The sequence below is a fragment of the Argopecten irradians genome, chromosome 3 (genome assembly GCF_041381155.1).
Source record: "Argopecten irradians isolate NY chromosome 3, Ai_NY, whole genome shotgun sequence".
Taxonomy (NCBI): Eukaryota; Metazoa; Mollusca; class Bivalvia; order Pectinida; family Pectinidae; genus Argopecten; species Argopecten irradians.
Genome location: NC_091136.1, coordinates 26,071,165 through 26,094,197, shown reverse-complemented (window position 1 = coordinate 26,094,197; position 23,033 = coordinate 26,071,165). Strand labels below are relative to the sequence as shown.

Sequence of the window (23,033 nt, the reverse complement as noted above, 5' to 3'; positions counted from 1 at the left end):
ATGACTAGAAGTAAATTAAAGGATGAAGAGAATTCTAGGAATAGTAGCGATTTAAAGTAAATCACTTATGTTGACAACTATTTTAACGCCGTTATCATAAAAAATGTACGTTTCAGTTATTTCATTTTAAAGTTAATGGTTCAAATATCTTATATGCATGATACTATTCTTTTTCGAAACAAATCATCTATTGTTTAATTTATTGTTGCAAAATATATGGCGTTGAACTCACCCAATGGCTTACATGAAAAGAAAATGTGTCCCTCTATAGTTACCAGTACCAATAACTGTATTTCGACCATATTGTCATGTATTAGCTGTAGATCGGATGTGTACACTAGGGACACTACGTTCCTATAAATGATGTAATGACCTTGTCCTCTGTGGCCAAGTAATGCTGTAACACAGAACTTATCATTACTTTTCTAGGAAAATGTGTGTTAGTGGGTGTATTCTATGCTGGTCCACTTCCGCAAAGTATCACCATCCTATATCTACAAATAGCAATGTAGGAGGGGGAATCCTCTATTTATTGACGCATCACACAGTCGAGTCATGATATTGAAACTTTATATATGCAGATTTCATGTAGCCGATGAACTTGCTATTTTAGGACTGGACTGCCATTTTTGTAACAACTAAGCACCGTTTGTCCACTTTATTGCCATAATTAAATGTTTGTATTTTTAGATTTCCGATAACGCCATAAAACGCCATAAGCTATTCTACCAAACGCGCTTGCAAACTCTTGTAGGAGTAGGTATACCTTTACCATCAGAAACGGGGATCTGCATTAACTATAATCACCTACCATTATCGAGCGCGCCCATTGTCAGACTCCTGTGCCACACACAGATGATAAGACTGTTCTGACAATAGTCCGGCGTGGGCAGGTCGCCACCCCCAGGCGACTGTCACATGACAGTAAGTGCTGCTGAATTCCTGCACTTTTTTGTAGGTGTGTACAAGCGCGTACGGTTCCCTGTAATATTGCATTAGGATATAATTCCATCGTTACGGAAATTGTACGTCTACACGATATCGATATACAAATTTCCAGTTATTGAATTTTAACGCCCAGATTTATTCTGTTGTTTTAAAACATTAATTTTATAGTGTGAATAAACATCCCCATCATTGGTAGCACCTGACGGTAATTGGCACAATCTGTGTATCCCGGGGCTGACGGAGATATGTGGAGTTTCTATACTAAGAGCTAACGGAGCACACCCTGGTAATTCACCGCAATCAATACAAGACCAGCGCTAACAGGTTAACGTCGAGATTCTGTGACAGAGGACGCAAACGTGCACAGCGTGTGTTGTCAGTATCGTCTACGCGTGCATGCTTGTCGGGTGGACAATAAATAACGCCAATCACTCTACAGCTTCCTCTTGTCAACAAGACATCAGTATGATGTGCATCTAATAGTGCGACCATTTGCTAAAAAGTTTTTTTTTGCGGATTTTAATTACCTTTTTTTAACATGGGAATCACAGGTAAGTCACACTCCATATACTTTATTGTACATTTCATGTTTTTGTTTAATTACTTTACCACAATTGCATGACATCCGTCTACATTATGCGTATAAGCTTAAAGCTTTTCTTTTGAAAAGCCATTATAATGAATGGGATATAGTGTATGTAAACAGCTGTTTGAAACAATAAAAGGTTGCCGGTCTTTTGAAATGACAGTGCTTTAATTTGAGTGTGTCCTAGTGGGGATCTTTTCAAACAATTTTCTGTTGACAAATATCAAACAGTCTCCCAATTGCAATATTTTTTTTTTTATATTTATCTATAATTGTACTTTTCCGTGATTTGAATCCTGCCTAATGGATCAAGACCTCCTGAAAATGCACTCTTTTTCAGGGAAACTTATCAAGCTCTTAATGACCTTGATGAAGCTGCTGATTCAAGAAAGTTTTTTTCTATTTATCATTGTAACATTATTATAACTGTGGATATTAAGTGTGTTTCTATTGCTAAGAATACCGGACAATGTTTCAATATGATGAGCGAAATTTGATCATTTTGTTTCATATACTACCTCTTCCTTTAGCCCGTATCACGTGCTCTATTGTCCAACAATGTCCAGACTCGACTCTATGTACAAAGGTAAAGAACTTTTCATTTGACATCCTAAAGTCGATTCCACATTCGTACGGCAAACAGAACGGTAAAAAGAGAATCTATCAAATATATCACTCAAGGGAATTGAAATGGTTTCGCTCGGCGCGTCATGCTGGCTAAACCGTTTCATTACGCTAAGCCGTACCGAATCGTGTCACGATAACGCCAATATGCTATCACTTGGTACAGTTGTATGTCATATTTTTGTCATGCCAGAAGCTATCCCTATTTCACAAACATTTACTTAAATAGATTGGCACCAGGATGCACCGTAGCCACCAATGATAACAAATCAACCCTGTTAATTTCTCGTTAAGTGATTTGTTACGGTAGCCTCGTCATACAAATTAGGTTTTAATTTGATTACATTTGTTGATTCGTCTACATCAGCTGCTCCCCATAGAAAACATGTAACGAACATAAAAAACAACATACAGAGGAACACAGTATCATGATGAATGTGTATTTTTGTTTATTGCATTCGTTGTGGTACTTTTAAAAAGAAATACATAATACATTGCTCAACCGCTGACAGAGTATAAACAATACCCATCATTTGAACAGTAACTGATGCATAATCGTGTCCAAATGCACATCTTACTAACACAAAAAATCATATAAAATAATGCATTTTGCTGTTGGTACAAGCCCAATTATTATGGGGCATATTGCAACGGAATTATTTTGGTGCGCAACTGGGACGCAATTAATTATATTAATATTTCTATCTTAAATTGAGTTCAGAAGCTCAAATCTTTCAATTGTGGTAATAGGGTAAAGTAAGTAACTTTTTATTTTGATAGAGAAAAAATACCATTCGTCGACGATGGAGCTTATGATAAAACAGTATACATATGTTATAGTTATAGGTGATGCTTTGGTATCTTTAACAATAAATATGACAATAGAATCATTAAGAAGAGTTGCCTTTGCTTCAGTTAGCGAGGTAGGTTTGCTTGTTACTTACCACGTGACTTAATCACTTTAATAAGCTATTATTATATATTTACATCACATATGGCTTCGCTGGGGGTATAGGCCGTATCAGGTAGAGTTGGTCAAGTGAGGTAGATGTTGACTCGATGAGACATTAGAATAAGAACCTCAATTGGAATATATGTTATTAATATGCTGTTATTAAACAATACATATTCCAACAAATTAGTTTCAAGATTACTGTTTCATATAAGAAAGTTCTAGAGCATAATCAAAATCAGCAAAAATTCATTCCATGAGCAATGTTGCAAGAAAAGCTATTTCGAGGTTTTGAAATAAGTACGCTTTACGTCTTCAGACAGAGAGCGATTTGAAAGTTTGTTAACACGGTAAGGGGTCTGCCTGCAGCTGTACATGCTACTGAGCGGAAATAAGCTTGTATCACTTTTAAGAAAGCACCATTATTGAACAACGTAAGATTTCACAAGCCGAGACTGCTACTGACGTCCAACGGAGAAATAACTTTACAAGTTTCCGCCGTAGTCAACTTTATTGGAAATTATATAAAGGTAGTAGGGCGAATACAATGGATGGATTCTTACATGGTGATGAAATGTCTTCAATAGAGGCCAACAAACCAAAGTTTTGGTCTTGTAATGATGTAGGGTATTAAGTTTCCAATTAGACAACGAGAAAACAAAACAAATGACGTCAATAAGATGGACGTCAGTGTTTGTATGTGGGTGTTTAATACGCGATAAGTTGAAGGATTTCGTCCATGAAAAGGAAGATACATTTCAGTTGATTACTAGACGCTATTATTACTATACAGACATTCTGAAGAGCCGTCATGACATGGTTAACGGATGTATCGTTGTTATTCTTATTTCTATATATGTATTAGATATGTATTAGTATCTATAATCGAAACTGTAATCTCATAAGAGTACTACTTAAGATTAAATACATCTATATATATTTTCATCATGACGTTCCTCTAAGAAAGGTCATTCATCTTAAAAAGTAACAATATCTGACAGTAAATCAAAGATTTTAATTAGTTTAGTTTGCTTCATTACGCCCTATTAACAGCCATTTAAGGATCATTTGATAACGGGTTTCCATGTGTGTGTTAGATTTGTACCTGCTGAACCTATTGATTGCATGATCGTAAACGCCTACTAAATTTAGGATATTAATGTTTTTCTACCTAAATGACTTTATCCTTCCTTGACATCGCCTCACTTTTTGCATTCATTTGAGCGTTCGCCTCTGTAAGGAATACTCTGGGTTTTGTCCACTAAAATGAGAAATTTGATTAAAACGACACACCATAGTCTATAGCAGTGATAGTTTCTGTTCTTGCTTAGCGCTCAGCATAAAAGGAGTAAAACGACTGGTTTGATGTGACTAAGTGGGGTGTGATGTCTGGGGACTTTGGTGGCACGCTTCTGTAAGGCAACACTATAATACTGGAGGAGTTCTACTATTACAAGGAGACACAACAAGAATATACCAGATCATCCGAAAACATAGATTCACACACGTAAGCACAATGCACAAAAGGGTGCCAGTTCTTTAAATGGTCTTAGCTGTTACAAGGACGTTAAACCAGATTGACCACCAAACCAACCAACCAACCAACCGACCAACCAACCTACTTAATAAGTCGGAGGGGTCATCGGACGTGACAAATATGTCCAAAGTCTGTAAAGGAATCATAATTGAATTTTAGTCCCTAGTGACAACAAGGTTTAGTCTCATAGTCTAATACGTAAAACGTTGAAGGAAACGTCTTGTATGAGGTAAGAACGAATATTTGAACTGCACACACATGGTACAATGTTAAGTGTTGTCCTATTTCCAAATGTATCATGTAATTATACTAGAAACTATAAGATGCAATTCCAAATGACACATAACTTAATAGAACAATTATTATTCCAAAATCGTGACAATGTATTACAATGATGCAATGTCATACAGAGAAGATAATAAAGCATATTAAGTTACAGCAATAGAAGACAAAAACCACATGTAATCAATATCCGAGATGTTCGAACACGTACAACTTCGACACAGTCTCGTATGGCTGTCTGGTGTCTCTGATGGCATAGTTCAGTGTGATAACACTATAATATGAGCAAGAATTTCCACTATTACAAGGAGACACAACACGAATTTCCACTATCACAAGGAGACACAACACGAATTTCTACTATCACAAGGAGACACAACACGAATTTCCACTATCACAAGGAGACACAACACGAATTTCCACTATCACAAGGAGACACAATACGAATTTCTACTATCACAAGGAGACACAACACGAATTTACATACACACATGCAACCAACTGTGCACAGGGGAAGCCGTCATTATATGGCTCTGGCCCCGATTTCTCGAAACAAACTTAAGTCAAAATTTGGCTTAAGTCAATTTTATCAACATAAGTTACATAAGGAGAAAAACTTAATTTTGACTTAAGTTTGTACTTTTGTTTCGAGAAATCGGAGCCTGGTCGGTAACAGGATGTTAATCCCAACCAACCTAACAATTTTCAGGCCAATTATAATCACCTACATTCAACATAGGGAGATAGAGAGAGTTACGACCGACCCTTTTCCAGGGTTATCTTTACAACGTCACCTAACTAAAGTGCATGATCAAATCACTATTGATGTTATCGGTGTCACTACAATAAGTTGTTTTTCAGACACTTTGTTAGATACACAGAACACACCTTTAACATCGTATTAACTCAATACAACAAAGGCGAACAAAAGTTTAAAAACAATGGAGCTATGTGATCCGGAAGTGCAAGTCCTCTCGCTATCAGCGACGATGAAACTACGAGTATATTTGAAATAAAAACACATTCCTTTGATTTTTTGCTTCTTTAGAACTCTTTCACACAACTGATTAGTTTTCTAAATTACCCAACACAACCTTTTTGAAGAGTTTATCAGAAAAAGGGATCCTAAAGCTTTTGTTTTCATTTCCATACTTATATATTCACTGTGTCAATCGTTTATATAAGAACTTGTTTTCAAACCATTTGCCTACCTATGATTTATGTTCCCATCTTCATAATTGAAAACAGACGTATGTCAATTCATGCCACCTCATAATGATATAAGTATCTATGTCCATCGTACGAATGGATCCAAATATTCCCTTGTTTCGACACCCAAGCAGCCTGGTATGTTTTAATATAATTCAAAATGGCTCCCATATCACGGGGTAAGTGACACAAGTTGATGATGGTTGTCCAGTGATATAGAATGATTCAAAGGAATGTGCTATTTCGCTATGTCAAGACCTCGTTGTTCCGAAGCTCGTCTTGCTGGTTCTGTTATTGAGACCACATCATCTTCCTGAATTGACCTTTATCCATTGACCACTGACCACGAAATAATTCTGATAAATGATCGAAGCCTTTATGTAACGCTTCTGATTCCACTGGTGCTTTGTACCAAAATGAGTCGATTTGTCGGACTTGTATTTGACGTTAAGATCAATGATTTATAATTGAAAACGTCAAATGCCTGTCAAATGTCAGTAAAGTGGTACTGCCTGTATTGACATGATGTTGCAGTCAAAAGGATTGAATAGCAGGCATACCCTATATAAATAATTTTCTTGACGGCAACGTTTAAATTACTAGAAAACAACACGAATTCACATATGCAACATATTGTATTCCGATACGTTTTAGTATTCAAATTTTCCGCGAAAACAAACGTATCGCAATCCCTCTGACAAAACCGATTAACCGATTGTAGGGTAAGTCCCTCTTATCGCTCTCCACTGTGACTTTGCTTTCGATGACACAAGTCAGAAAGCACCGGAAATCTTTTAATTGAAATATTGCGTTTTACTATATAGACATAGTTTATATGCTTTTGCATGGTATGTGTGTGATTATGGATTATCGAAGGACTGATGCGTGGATATGATTCTAGAAAAAAAATATACTATTGTTAAAAAAAATAATCGAGTCGAGGGTAACAATTCCAATATGGCGACTATCATCGCTTTCTCTGTTTTGTAGTAAATATCCCGATTTTTCAATAATTTTTCAAATATCATATTTTATTAAAAAAGCCACATGACTGTTAGGTATATTCATCAGTCCATCCACCAACTACAAAAAAATGTATGACAACATCCATTTTCATTGAACTGGCCTCCTGTGTTCGTAAGTCCCCGGTTCGAATCCCGGTCTGGCCGCTACATTTTCTTCTCTCCTGTTACAAAATTGGTGCCCAATTAAATACCTTCGGAGATGGTATAAGGGTCTCGCATGTCTTCGAGGGCGAAATATTTGAAAAGGGAGGAGGGGTGTAGTGAGATTGGACTGGGCCGATCATCGGTGATGAGGTAGCTTAGCGGTTGAGCATTCGGTTTATGTTCGGTGGTCCCGGGTTCGAATCCCGGTCTGGGCGTTGTATTTTCTCTTCTCCTGTTACAGACGTACATGTAACAAACCAAACTAGATATTTAATAAATGTACCTATCAATTTGATGACCATGAAGTGGTCTATACTCAGTATTTAACAAACCAATGTATGTTTACTGATTACAATATGCGGGTTTATTATATATGAATATATACATGTATATACATAATTCAATATGCTATTAACATCGGATCTTGAAAAACCATGTCATATTTTTTATATTTTGTTATGAGTAAAAATGGGATTATCGCAAGTACTTTCAAAACGTTACTGATTAAGGCAGCATTATATTCCATTGTTACATTCCTGGAAATTTTTGGTTGTTTAGATTTATTTTAAGTAATTGTATTTTAATGTTTATAATTAATACATCTTATTACTTTTCGAATTAAATGTCACCTTCAGGTAGTAATGTATTGCTATTGGCGGTATACCTTTGAATCTACACTCTTTTAAGTAAACATCATCACATGCCTGATAAATATCATGATTAACACACATTTCATTAGAAGTGTAAAATATATGGCTTTACCCACGGTAAAGTATTTGACTCTATATTATCCTAAATTACCTTGAATACATGTCTAGACCCCCGACCTTGTAAAACTCCTTAGTGAGGTCGATAAAGGCAGATCTCGCACAATATCCGATTATCAAATCAATTGTCTGCTCTACAACAACCCCAATTTTCAAGCTTATGTTTCAAATAAAATCGTTATTCCAACAATTCAAAAGCAAAATGTCTGTGTTAGCAAAGCAAGTGTATTTTACCTGTAAATAATGCCTAACGAACAATGTTTTATACGGCAAAACAAACACAGTCAAATAATATCCATCTTTAGTTGGGATCAGTTGGGTAATTATTGTATGACGTCACTGAGAGTTTTGTGTAATATCCCACTATTCACTATTATTATAATGGGACTTTTGCACGTACCACGTGATAACTGATAACGTTTGTGCGGGACTATTGTTTCTACTGGTGATGGAATGACGCTCTAACATATTTCCAGCGGGAACTATTAGTACCGAACAAACGTTATGGGGTAATCACGTGGTTTTGTTTGTTTGTTTGATGATTTTAACGTCCTATTAACATGAACTAGTCCAATTGACTGTTATTGGATGAATAAAGAAAATATAACTGTTTACATTTTACCTAATAACATTATAATTTTATCATTCTATTCAATCGATTTTGCATTCTTCAAGAAACGATAAAGCCTTGAATATTAGATTTTATCACAAACGAGTAAGTAATGATAAGGGTCAAACTAGTATTAAATGGTGGTAATTAAGGGGGAGGGATGACTGGTTGGTTACTTGGTTATACTTAGCATCCTATTACCAGCTTAGGTCATTTAGGGACAGCTTATTGTGCCATCTCACTGTAGCATACCGCAACCTCCTAAAATACAGCAACATTCTCACACAGAATACATTGCAACGGCCGTCCTTAAATAATAGCTACAAATAGAAATATGTCTTTTGGACCAAATCAAGCAATATGATTAAAACCATGTTTTATAATCGAATATATGAAAGCAAAAATATGTGAAAGTGCAACTGGGAAGTCATACCTCATTGTATTGCTATTTCAATAGCTACGGGAACATTCGTTGTCTTTTATTCTCTCATACCTACACGTGTAATACTGGCTGGTCTAGGGCAATACATTCATGTCGCCTGAAGCTGTATTGCCCATGCAATAAAGCCTCGTAACGTCACAGCATCAACAAAGTACTATTTTCTAGGTACAATTATAACATTTTTTTCTAAAACTAGGCTGGATTTACCTTAAAGTGAACAGTCGGGCAGGATGGCTAAAGTCGGTAAAAATGGTGTGAATGTATCCAGTATAATTTCTTATGAAATAGAAAAATAAAATCTCTCGCCAAAATCTGTCTGCGTACGAAGAAATTAATTTTAAGTATAGGAATCCTAAAACGTCCTCCATGCTGACCCTGTCCGTGGTTACATTTCCACGCAGCCTCGCTTTCAATTCTTTCAACTTTCCTTTACTTTAATGGTCAGAACTGGGAAACGTAAGCAGAACTTGGCCGTCGTATTAATATGTGAGAACTTTTGGAAGGCCAATGAACGCATTTAGACTAGTTTTCTTTGCCCGACTATTCACTTTAAAAGATACATACAACGAGAATTGCGTTGAAAATTTTCATGTATGGAGAATTAACAGTCATTTTTTCCCGAATGTATTTCAAAATAGCGGGAAATCATAGTAGTGAAATTATGAGAGGTATTAGAGAAAAATAGTCTTTCATACGTGGATATGAAGGATTGGGATTTTTTTTACCGCGGGAACAGCATTACCGTGGTATGATGTTTTAACATTTCCAATTCAGTTTTCATTAAATAGTGTCGTACATGCTTTGTATCAAATTACACTTGTTATGACAAAGAACTCAGTAACAGGAAATGTATTAAGTTCATGTAAAAGATATGTATAATGTTTCCCGTTTTATGATGAATCACAGTTTTCATTTCAGAATATTTTATTATTTGATGTTATGAAAGACGGCATTGTGCAATAGGTCAAGTCTGTAAAAGTCCTCTCCTTTTAATGAATATATGATGAATCATAATGCATTATAACAATTACAATAGGCAAACACGAATATACAGCAGTCTCCCAAAACATACCAGACATCTAGACAACACAATGTGCGCATTGATGGCCATCCTTTAAAATTAAACTAACAAACAAATCATATTAGAGTGATTTGCTCCTGTATGTAGGTATAAAGAAAGCGACGTTATAAGCTGTGTAGGAAAATTAGACATCATCCATATTGTTAACATGATGGCTCCTTAAATCAAAATTCATAATTGTTTAGTGCATTTTAAAGAAAGCTTAAATCACAGGACTTTTAACTATCATTTATGGTTACCATAGCCCTGAAATAGCAACTATGCCCGGTATGGAGGCTTTTTGCATTATGCAACACGCACTTCTCTCATACCTTCTTTAATTCAGCAGTAATATCTAAAAGATTTATTTTCATAGCACTGTTTAAGCAAGCTCATTGGGGGAATAAACGATTCCACCAAAAGCGACTATCTTTAGTTCTTAAAAGCATTCTGCATTGGAAGTTATTAAATATAATGAGTCATGCCACTCAAAAACCATTAAAATAATAAGATATTTCGACTTCAAAGTACAAGTCCACAACATTCTCTCGATAATATCCTGATTCGAAATTACAGTTCTCTGACAAGACCAAAACTCGGTCATTACCATGTTGTTATTGTTTATGTTGGTGAATGTATGACGTTCCTGTGACGTAGGATATGCAAATGATTCCCCAAGGGGCGTGACAAAGGCTGTAGCAGAAAGCATAATCAAGCTACTCAAAGCGAAGTACGACAAAAACCTCAGTACGATGGATACCTAGAAAACGATCATGAAATCCCTTGCGTGTGATATTCTGGAATTGATATCGGAAATGTTTAGATCAGTCTACCTATACAGTCCGCGTTATATGGGGTGTTCTAACAGTGATGTCTAGATAACGAATGTATCAATTGCTTTCACACTACGTATAAAAACAGTGACCCTTAATGAGTTAGTCAATAACGATGACCTTGCATTAACCCAAGGATAACGGTATATTAACAACAATTGAATGTGGACAGGAGATCCTAAAGCTGGGTCAATAACGATATCATTATGCTAGTGGGGGCTGGTAAAGTTATTTGAAAGAGGAATAACAGTAATGACTGTGGTAATTGTCGAAGTGATATCTAAGATCTAAGAAGCCTTTTTCAAATGCAGTTATGTCGAAGTATTATTGTATTTCGAGACAAGGCTTGATGCCTTGGGTTGGTTGGTTGATTTACGTTTAAATAACGGCGAGGGTTATTTAAGGAGTCCCTCGTATATTTGATGAGCTGTCTGTATGAAGTGTGTGGCGTGTTTTGGGAGACTGCAGTATGTTCATGTTGTGACACATTAAAATAGTCGAACTAATGTCTCATTTAGCTACCAAAGCACCTAATAAGCACGCCTCATCCGCACACATTTATGCTGACAACGGGGGACTTCATTTATGCTTAGCGATAAGCAGTAACGGAAACTACCAATTCTGTAGTAGTCTATGGTACGTCCCGGACAGGGAACATAACCCACAAGTTTCCTCACAGGGGCCAGCGCTCAACTCCTGTTCAAAAGTAAGGCGTTGACCAGAGAGACGTTAGGGAGAAAACACGTCATTTAGGAAGAATACAAAAGAGAGAACCCCTCATTTAGTCGCCTATTGCGATCATGTTATCAGGACAGCACGAATAATACTAACGCCCTTCCTGCAAGTGCACAAATTTTTGTAATATATAATGTACAAATGTATCTCAATCATGGGCCAAAAACGCCCTTCCTGCAAGTGCACACATTTTTGTAATATATGATGTACAAATGTATCTCGGTCATGGGCCAAAAACCAGAACCTTTCTCACAGGGCTAGCGCTTAATGTATGGCCAAACGTGAGGCATGGTCATCCAGAAAGATGTTAGAAAGGAAAAGTCATTTTTGAAAAATTGAAAAGAAAATTGTCGCCTCTTATGTTCATGTTATAGGGGCAGCGGGTACAATTCTAATGACCTGGCTTAATTCCTGATGCGATGTATTTCACTTAATATATAACGGAGTCATCTGTTATCTGGATGTGCTATTACTACCGCAGAAGAATGGCTGTATTTAGATCCTTCATCGGTTGATGCATATTGTGCTGTTAATTATAAACACAATTTAGCCTAGGGATAGTAAGGTGTTTACGCGACAAACGTTCCAGTGATTCAAATCTCTTAGCTAATTACGTTAATTAACCAAGAGCCATCAAGGGAATACCGCACAAACATCATAAGCACCCTCGACAGACTCTCAGGGAGATCGTGCAATGCAATTAATGGATGTTTGATGTGAAAATGTTGTGTTAATATGAATTAGCACATAAAACATGTGTCAGATGTCAAAAGGCCGAAATATGTCATAAAAAATCTTAGCGCGATCAAAATACTTTGTTTATAAAAAATACTGAAATCGAAACGCGCGCATGATTAATGGTCAACTAGGTGCAGATCCAACACAAGCAACAATAAAATGTCAGTCTAAGACAGTCGCGGAAAGCCATTATAAGGACGCTGCACATTGGAAACATATACAATTTCGTAAACTGATAAACAAGGACAATAATGCTAAGACGCATTCAGTAAAGCTATCGAAGCATTTTTAGACTATTGTTGATGAAATCGCGTCATGAAAGTAAACCGAATGTGTTGACGTCCTTTATTAAGCAACCTGATTATGCTGACAAATAATCGTCCTAAAACAGGTACTTGTTAACGATATATTTAAAAAAAAAACACTAAAAATTCTATCGAAACATCCTATAATGTTGACGACACCCTTTCAGTCAACCGATAATGGTGATGACACATTTAAAAGTAAACATATAATGCTGACGACACGCTTTCAGTCAACCGAGAATTCTGATGACGCATTTAAAAGTAAACATATAATGCTGACGACATGCTTTCAGTCAACCGATAATGCTGACGACAAATTTTAAAGAAACATATAATGCTGACGACACACATTCAGTCTATCGATAATGCTGATGACACATTTAAAAGTAAACATGTAATGCTGACGACACGCTTTCAGTCAACCGATAATGCTGACGACACATTTAAAAGTAAACATATAATGCTGACGACACGCTTTCAGTCAACCGATAATGCTGACGACACATTTAAAAGTAACCATATAATGCTGACGACACGCTTTTAGTCAATCGATAATTCTGATGACACATTTAAAAGTAACCATATAATGCTGACGACACGCTTTTAGTCAATCGATAATTCTGATGACACATTTAAAAGTAAACATATATTGCTGACGACACACATTCAGTCTACCGATAATGCTGATGAAACATTTAAAAGTAAACATATAATACTGACGACACGCTTTCAGTCAACCGATAATGCTGACGACAAATTTTAAAGTAAACATATAATGCTGACGACACACATTCGGTCTACCGGTAATGCTGATGACACATTTAAAAGTAAACATGTAATGCTGACGACACGCTTTCAGTCAACCAATAATGCTGACGACACATTTAAAAGTAAACATACAATGCTTACGACACACCTTCAGTCAACCGATAATGCTGACGACATATTTAAAAGTAAACATACAATGCTGACGACACACTTTCAGTCTACCGATAATACTGACAACACAGTTTCCGTTATTCAATAATGTTAACGACACACCTTCAGTTAACCGATAATACTGACAACATATTTTTAGTTAACCAATAATGCTGACGACACATTGTCATATCTTCTATGATAACACATAATGAGGACACCATTACAGTGACCCTAAAATTAAGCATATCGATATTGGTGACGAGATATTTTAATACTGATAATGTTGATCGACCCTCATTTGTTCACGAAAATCAATACATGAACGAAAGTGTTTTTATGGGGAATTGATTTCGTATTCATTGATAAAATCATATGAATGCAATTTACATCAGTAACAAAATATCGATCTAAAACACAAAACGAAAGAGCTATTGGTTGGAGCAGGGATTGCCTAGCAGCGAAGGCAGAGCTCATCACTCATAGGTCCCCAGTCACAATTCTCAAAACCGTTTTTTTCTACAAATGCACGACGTCATGATATAGTTATATATCAACTAAATACCGCTGGAGTATTATCTATCTCGTTAATTCAAACGGCAGTTTTTGTCGTTTGCGTTTATAATACCTTCTTTAAGCAAACTGAAGTAAATGTATTTCGCAAAAAGTACTAAACAAAAAATAGCGAACTAAATGTTTTATAAGTGAGATTAAATAACCAACAATTCATTTTAATTATTAAACGAAAATTATGATTCACAAACGTTTGTTCCTCCGACATATTAATATAAAGTGATCAAATAGAACAATAAGCCGGTAGTATTTCTACATTAACAATTTACGGTGACTTTGTGGGTTCAAAAGCTTTCAGTCTTAATACAATTTTTAATTTCAATTTTATGATATGTCTTTTATAATTTTTGTAAAGCACTAGCAGTGATTTATGATCTTAAAAGCAAACGATTTCGTTTTCAGTTTCCTGCAAGACTTTTAACACAGTCGTGCCATCTGTCATTTGGGATTCAGCTAACTCCCATAATGCGTGGTAGCAGAATTTTTATGTTCTTGGTACGAGTTTGGTGATAGTTAAATAAAAGTTATCACCAGTTTACCACCTTTTAGTGTCACTGTTAATACCACTTCCGGTGTCGGAAGTAGCGCCTGAACATTGGGGAACTGATAACGATGGTGCCTTGTTAACATGCATTGTGTGTATATAAGTCTTTTTTGCACAATTCTCTGTCGGTATGTGATTTTGTTTCAGTGAAATTGTTGATTTATATCCGTTTTTTTATCTATCACTGAACTATAGGAAGATATTAATTCATTTTGCTTTTGGATAACAGAATGAGATACGGGTTTTAACTAATGGCAGTTTCACTTATCTCAAAAATGAAAGTAAAAAAAAAACAAAACATTATGTGATCAAAATACACAGGCGCCAATGAAATTATTTAGAACACTAATTGAAATGGGTAGATATGTTTTATCATATACCATCACACCCTTATCTGGCCGTATGTTGATGTCGGTGTACTTTGAAGAGCTGCGTCATTACGCGCTGTAATGGCTTATCACTGAGGTAGCTTTTCCATGACGCTGTTGTATCACAGCCAGCATTTACCGTAGCTCTGTAGGAATCTACTCTTTAGGAACTTTTTATTAGGGTTGGAAATGTCAGTTTGGAGCCTTAAGGTCATCGGCTTTTTATGAACCGCGAATTGTCTCATTACTTTGGGATGTTTTTCCAAACGCATTGTCGACTACCTCCATGAAGTTGATTTCTAGTTCCTAGTTCCTCATTCCATTACTTATTCAATTTCCTAATTACTTATTCGATTCCCTAATTACTTCGAATTCTAACAACTAATTAATATTAGGAATTGTTCAAAATACATTATTGTGTATCCCAATCATCCATTTTACCTTTTAATTACTAATAAAGGACTCATTACTTATTTGATCTTCTGATTACTTATTCGAATTCTAGCTACTTTTTAACATTAGAGATGATTCAAAATGAATCGTAATGAATAACAATAATGTATTTGATTTTTAAATTGCTAATTAAGGGCACATTAAATATCGAATAAGTAATGGAATAAGGAACTAGGAATCAACTTCACGGAGGTTTGTCGACTTCAGGTATATACATGTAATTCGGTTGTAAGTTGCCAAATACGTTTGGTACATTGAAAATTACAACGAAGTTCCAAGTTAAAATAAATTATTAACCTGTTTGGTTTGGTTTATTAAATCGACTTCCTATTAACATCTAAGGTCATTCAGGTTAGTTAATTGGATTGAATTGTTGATTAAACGTCCTATCAACATCTAAGGTCATTCAGGTTAGTTAATTGGATTGAATTGTTGATTAAACGTCCTATTAATATCTAAGGTCATTCAGGTTGGTTAATTGGATTGAATTGTTAATTTAACGTCCTATGAACATCGAGGGTCATTCAAGTTGGTACAATGGATTGGATTGTTAATTTAACGTCCTATGAACATCGAGGGTCATTCAGGTTGGTACAATGGATTGGATTGTTAGTTTAACGTTCTATTAACATCTAGGGTCAATCAGGTTGGTTAATTGGATTGGATTGTTAGTTTAACGTCCTATTAACAGCCAGGGTCATTCAGGTTGGTTAATTGGATTGGATTGTTAGTTTAACGTTCTATTAACATCTAGGGTCATTCAAGTTGGTTAATTGAATTGGATTGTTAGTTGAACGTCCTATTAACAGCCAGGGTCATTCAGGTTGGTTAATTGGATTGGATTGTTAGTATAACGTCCTATTAACATCTAGGGTCAATCAGGTTGGTTAATTGTATTGGATTGTTAGTATAACGTCCTATTAACAGCCAGGAGGGTCATTCAAAGATGCGCCTAGTGAAAGAAAGCCGGAGTATCCAGTGGAAAAAAATACTTATTAGAGGCCACAAGGCATTCGAACTCGTGACTCAGATGTGGAGGAAATATGGCGTTCAGTCGTTACATCTTCATCAAGGTAAAATTCTTTAGAATAATTATCTAACTTTACTTTACCCTTTCAGAAGATAAGTTCAACACTTATTCGTTATTCAAAAGTAACCTGTTTTGACGAAGGAAGCGAAATAAATTAAAAATAGTAACAACTCGGTCACTGCGCCTCACAAGTTAGAAAATACATTAATATATTCGGAGACATACAAACCGTTATGAAAAATAAAATCATGTGGTTAAAATGAATCATTTATTGCTTCAATAACAATGCAAAACTGATCAAATAAAGGGATGATGTCGATCTACAATAAATGACATGATCAGGGAATGACAATTTGTGAATTACATGTAACAGGAAAGGAGAAATTATCGCGGCCAGATCGGTATTCAAACCCTGGACCTCCGAAAACTAGCCGAATGAGATATACATAATCACCGATGATCGGCCAAGTCTTATTCCGCTGCATTTGTAAACTACTCCATCATGCCCGTCGTCAAACATTGCGTGAGTTGCTATCGATAGTCGTGGGTCTGAGTTAAACAAGTTTGGCAAATATATATGATGCACAAGCAGGTTGTGATAATACATCAATGCTATCAGTCAAACACTGCAGTGTCGCTGTTGAAATGAGCAGTGATCGAACAATAGACAGAAAACAAACTGTCATGTTTTATTAATAATATGTAAGACTAGTTCTATTTGTTTTCTTATTTTGTTTACTTACTGATATGTAAACTGCTTTGTTTCATGAATATTAAGATGAAATATCTTAAGAATTTAGGTCAAGTGTCGGAAGGCAAAATTCACATGAACAATTATTATTTTATTAACATCTGACAACTGTTTAATTTAAGAATGAAAGCTAAGTGGTGTCAAGAAAATTGTAATACGTCATATATTCGTTATGCAAATCCATGTAAAGTTATGAAATGAGATCATCTTGAAAAAGGTCTTAATATTAATGAAAATCTGAAGCATGAAAACAGTTACTCTATGGGCAGGACATGTTAAAATGAAAGTGTGCAACTTTTAACGCTGATGTCGTTTCAATTTTGGTTATAAACATAATTCATGTATTGTGCTGAAATGTAATTGATGAACTTAAGAAATTGAAAAAAAAAATTGCTGACATGCGCAATCTGAGTTGAGGCATACATCAACTTCATTGTCATTGTGAAATATGATAATTTTGCCTGTGTGACGCAAACATATTCTTTTAACGTCATAGCTGTTTGTTGAACAGCTAAAATGTTCATTATGACTGTAACTGTTCGATAATAGTTGTCGAAGTGACGTAATATAAGACATATGTCAAGATCACTACTGGCTATTTCTGTAGTGTTAATGATAAAAGTCAGTTCCACTAGACAGCAATAACCGAAAGCACGCTTAACTTGTCAGAAAGATGTATTAGCAAAAACAGAGGGTAGACAGAACTGAGTGTTACCATGTCGCGAAGGTGACTGAAGTGACGTCAGCTATCTGCACGTGGATAAACGTCACATCAAATCAGGAAGGTGACAGTCGTATTTGCACCAGTGAAGTGACAATTAACCGGATAATGTTGCTAGATGATTGGATTAATGACGGTTGTATAACTTCATTTTCTGTGGTTTTGTATGGCTCAAGGCTGAATCTGAGAATGTTGACACGTATACTGAAGTACGATTCAGTTTTCCTGCATCTAGCTGATCAATGTCCAAGGAATGAAAGGAGACACTGATCTCCATGAAGCGGATATTTCAACAATGGTCTCGAGAAAACATTATCATTATTGCCGTTTAAGTAGGAAATAACAAAACTTTATGGTCAATAGCCAATAATTGCACACGAAGGTTGCGCTACAGGAAATTGCTCTGACAGATTTCCCCCGTCTGAGAAATTCTATCTATTACATATAAACAGCTTTTAATATTCCTTTCAAGCACACTTATGACTAGTCCCCAATTAGAAATGTGCATAGCAAAATGTTCACGTTGACATACTAACGTTTTTGCGGCTATGAAATTGTACTTAAAACGAAAAATTTGCGAAGGTTAATCAGTATTTGTACTAGTGATACATTAAACCATGGTAATAACAGTGACCCTGCTGTCTTTTCTGATATCAGTCGTGTTACCACCTAAGCCATTGCGATGTTCATATGCACTCTCCTTCATTTTACCTCGTTTTGATTTCCATCAACAACAACATAATGTGAGACTATTGGATTAGAATGTTACAATGTTTCGCTATGCCAGAGTTTTGTGTTTGAACAACGGTGGACGGAGAGCAGACGATCAGACTGGTCCATCACCTCTGTCCATGATCAGACAATTAGATAGCATAATGAGGCAGACGACTACATCCCTCCTCCCCTCCCTCCTCTGGTCAATATTCAGGCGCATGTTATACAAACTCTGTATATTGTTCCAGATACGTACATTTTTTGTAGATTATGTTATCAAAAATTTCATGGAACTTACAAGACTTGTTGCAACAAAACTATTCATTCCACGTGTATAATGCTATCGTAAAATTTCATAGAACATCCCCAAGACTTGTTACAACAAAGCAATCAATTCGAAAGACAGCACTATTTGATTGATAACTCTCCTTGCGTCAGTGGCGTACATGTTCATGACTTTTATTGCAGAACTGCCATTTCCAGTTATATGTAATGTATACACCTAAATATTATGCAGTTTGTACCGGGTGTATATGACATCATTCAGAGACAAATAGAACATAGCTCAAGACCAGATATATTATCCACTGAATGTCATTTGCATGAACTAAACCCAAACCATTGACTTCACAGTTCTACGTTTGCAAAGATGTTACATACATTGTACATTTATAGGCGTTACATAATCAAACGTTTGTCTAATATGAGTGTAGGTGCTACACAAGACGTTTATAGAACCAAATTAGTGTTATCAAATTGTATATGACGTCATTGAGTATTTGTGTAGCAAATGTTTTCATACTCTATGAAAGTTCAGACGCCCTCATAAAGAAATACTGATTGGCCAATTGAGTATGTTTATTAATAACATTAAGATATGTCTCTTTCATCATCAATGTACTTTCCAAGATTATCTTGCGTGCTCAGCCTCACTCCCTTGAAGATGATATAGCCATTGATGTCCGTTTCTGTAGAACATCCCTTTGAAGGAAAGCAAGCGACAAATGACATCCGTTTTGCAGGCAGTTCCTCGCTAAATATCGCGACATTTAAGCACTCATATTCCCTTTCCTTAATAACCCACACTACATTTCATTTTGCTCTAGTCGTTGGAAGATCCCTTAAATCGCATGATTAGCACGTTCGATAAACGATCTCCTTGATATTAACTGGATTTCATCTTATCTTAAGAGCCACAGTTCTGTTCTCGACCACTTAATTGTGTAAAAAAACGACCGTGGCGTGAGGAGTCTGGCGTGAGCTACAAACATGTCACTAACGCTGGTATTGTGTGGTCCTCTTGGATGGACTCTTTGATACTTTGTATATAATCAGCACTGAAAAGCAACCTAATGAATAGAGCCTTTAGTGCCCTCATCTTAATCAATCTTATAATAATGATATAAACTATAAATGGAACGAATTTGCATTGATCATTTTCCTGTTAACCCCTTACTGTTTCATTAAGATGTTTACTTTTAACGTGCGTATGAAAGTACAGTTAAAGTTGTAATGACCGAGAATTTAATCAAATTTATACTTTCATTTCTTGATTAAAATGAATTCATTTTTCTGGAACTGTTTAAATAATTGAATAGTGCCTTCCGAAAAGTGTATGCCGTACATGTATGTATCTGTATTACGATTGTTTAGATATTAAAAGATTTAATTAACTGTATATCATAATTATGACTTAGATATTATGGTTAGATATCCGCTTTTCGTATGGAATTTTATTCGTTGCCTGCTTCTAATGTAATCTAATGTGATCCGGTTAGTGTGCAGCTCGTTGTCTTTGTCGGCATGCTTTAGTGAGATACCACTATAAAAATGACAAGAGTTCGACTATTACAAGGCAACAAAACACAAATATACCACAGCCTCCAAAAACACCCATACGTTGAAACACATGCAGTTCATTCCATACGGGAAAGGCCGTCCCTTAATGATTATAACTGTTAACAGGAACACGTTTGATGAAACTACTTAGAAACAACAGAATTCCACTTGCACGAATGCAGTTGAAGATTATTGAAGTCTTATGCAGCCAAAAGCATCTATGTATATAACTCAAATGAATGCCATCAATTCTTGTATGAAATAAGAACAGACGTTCCCCTTTTTTTCTAATGAGATTTGAAAGATTGCATTCTTTGTGAAAATAATCACGCCCCATAAATAGAGAAGCCCAACTGTAGAAATCGATAACTACAAAGATTGTCGGTAAAGTTGATAGTTATTTCAGTCCCTCATCATCACTGTTCTATACTTGAAATTTCATATTCGTATATCAATGAGATTGCCGCAGATCAATAGGACATAGAAAACGGCGGATTTGCACTCGAAGTGACGGCGAGAGAAAGAGAGAGAGAGAGGAGATACGGGGTATATAGATACTGTCTGTGGTTGTCCGGAAATGTATTGCCTGGCTGTTCAGGTCTCCTCCCTAATTAGTTCTGGCCCGACATTACCATATACCTGTATAGCTTCCGAGACAAGAAACCTGATTAAGCATTATCGAGTTGGTGACGCTGGGCAAAGGGCTGATTCAAAGGTGATAATACAGATGATCGGAATATATAATCTTTGTATTGATTAGTAAATAAGTACCTACCTCAGAACCAAGTGACTACCGGTCCGTTGACCGTTTTATTTTTAATTTTTCGCTCGCTCTCTCTCGAAAATCTGTATCTCGCAAAAATGAAAGGTATACAGTAATTGAGTTGTGTTACTAGTATATTTAAATAAGATTTTCATAAATGAAATAGAAATATTTAATACCTTACGTGTAATTATAAAGTCAAATTTGGTGATATGAAAATTATTCGGGTTTTAAATAAGTACATTTTCAACATGAATCACAAACATGATGTTCAGAGCTAGTAGCATTCGTGGCATGCAACTCACTGTTGTGTGCCTCGAAACACAACACTGAATGCATATGGTCACAAAAGAGCTCCTTTACCACGGGAGATAACTGTGATGGATACCATGCACTGATAGCAACAGCAGCAGCAACTTAATGACGAAGTCTTGTTACACAATATCATGTCAGAAAAATATGTGGATGTGGTAACATGTGTATCACGTTTATTTGTAATGAAATTAGCTGATGGAATTTTCGCGTTTATAACGAAGGCTACAGAACAATTGTAGGTATAGACGTAAAAAAATATCCTAAATTTTTCATGTTTCAATTATCAAATGGGATATGCTTCATATAGTGCTGAGTCTGTATTAAAAGCAGAAATGCAAAGCCGGAATAATCGATAACTTCCTTATCGAAATACAATAGACAGGGACAACTGAAATTGACAATTACAAATTTTACAATAGCTTGAGGCAAATTGGAGCCAGACCCCATCATAACCGAGCAACTGTTTTTGCAAACCGAGAAAATATGACATAACGCACAGCTACTAACATCAACGTAAAACATATTAAACTTCACATAAATTAAACCCGCAGCTCTATTATGTAACTCATCTCATGCTTAACAATTCATTGTTTGGTCTTAACGTTCCACTTACAGTTATATCACAGTATGTTGCGGTGTGTTAATGTCTGTATGTTTTGGGAGGCTGTGGTATATTCGTGTTGTGTCTCCTTCTAATATTATGTTTTGGGAGGCTGCGGTATATTCGTGTTGCGGTGTGTGAATGTCTGTATGTTTTGGGAGGCTGTGGTATATTCGTGTTGTGTCTCCTTGTAATAGTATGTTTTGGGAGGCTGTGGTATATTATTGTTGCGGTGTGTGAATGTCTGTATGTTTTGGGAGGCTGTGGTATATTCGTGTTGTGTCTCCATGTCATAGTGAAATTTGTCTTTTAATCTCGCTGAACATGCGCCGATCAAAGTAACGTCTAACACGTTCAATACTGACAACGGGTAAATCAGTGCTACCATTCCCTTAATACTGAGCGCTAATCAGAACAAAAACTATCATGTTTAGATTACATTTAATGGTGTTCGGCCAGGTCATAATCAGAGCCTTCCTCAGAGGTGCAAGCGATCAACTGAAGATCAAAAATGAGGCGGTGCCAAGAGAGAGATTATGAAGAATAGAAAAGATAATATCGGAAATTTAGTCGTCTTTCACTAAACAAATAAGCAGTGGGGACACTGAGTGCAATTTTAACGTCCTACCCACAGAGATTCCATGGT

At 35.9% G+C, this 23,033-nt stretch overlaps 1 protein-coding gene across 1 annotated transcript in view; it reads left to right on the top strand.

Annotated features, from left to right (window-relative positions):
- The first annotated feature begins 907 nt into the window (after nucleotides 1-907).
- LOC138318002 (synaptotagmin-11-like) overlaps nucleotides 908-23,033 on the top strand; it is a 74,669-nt gene continuing 52,543 nt past the window's right edge. Inside the window, exon 1 of the mRNA XM_069260014.1 lies at nucleotides 908-1,499. Within this exon, the coding sequence (XP_069116115.1) occupies nucleotides 1,487-1,499 (13 nt within the window). The 5' untranslated portion in view covers nucleotides 908-1,486. The remainder of the gene's footprint in view (nucleotides 1,500-23,033) is intronic.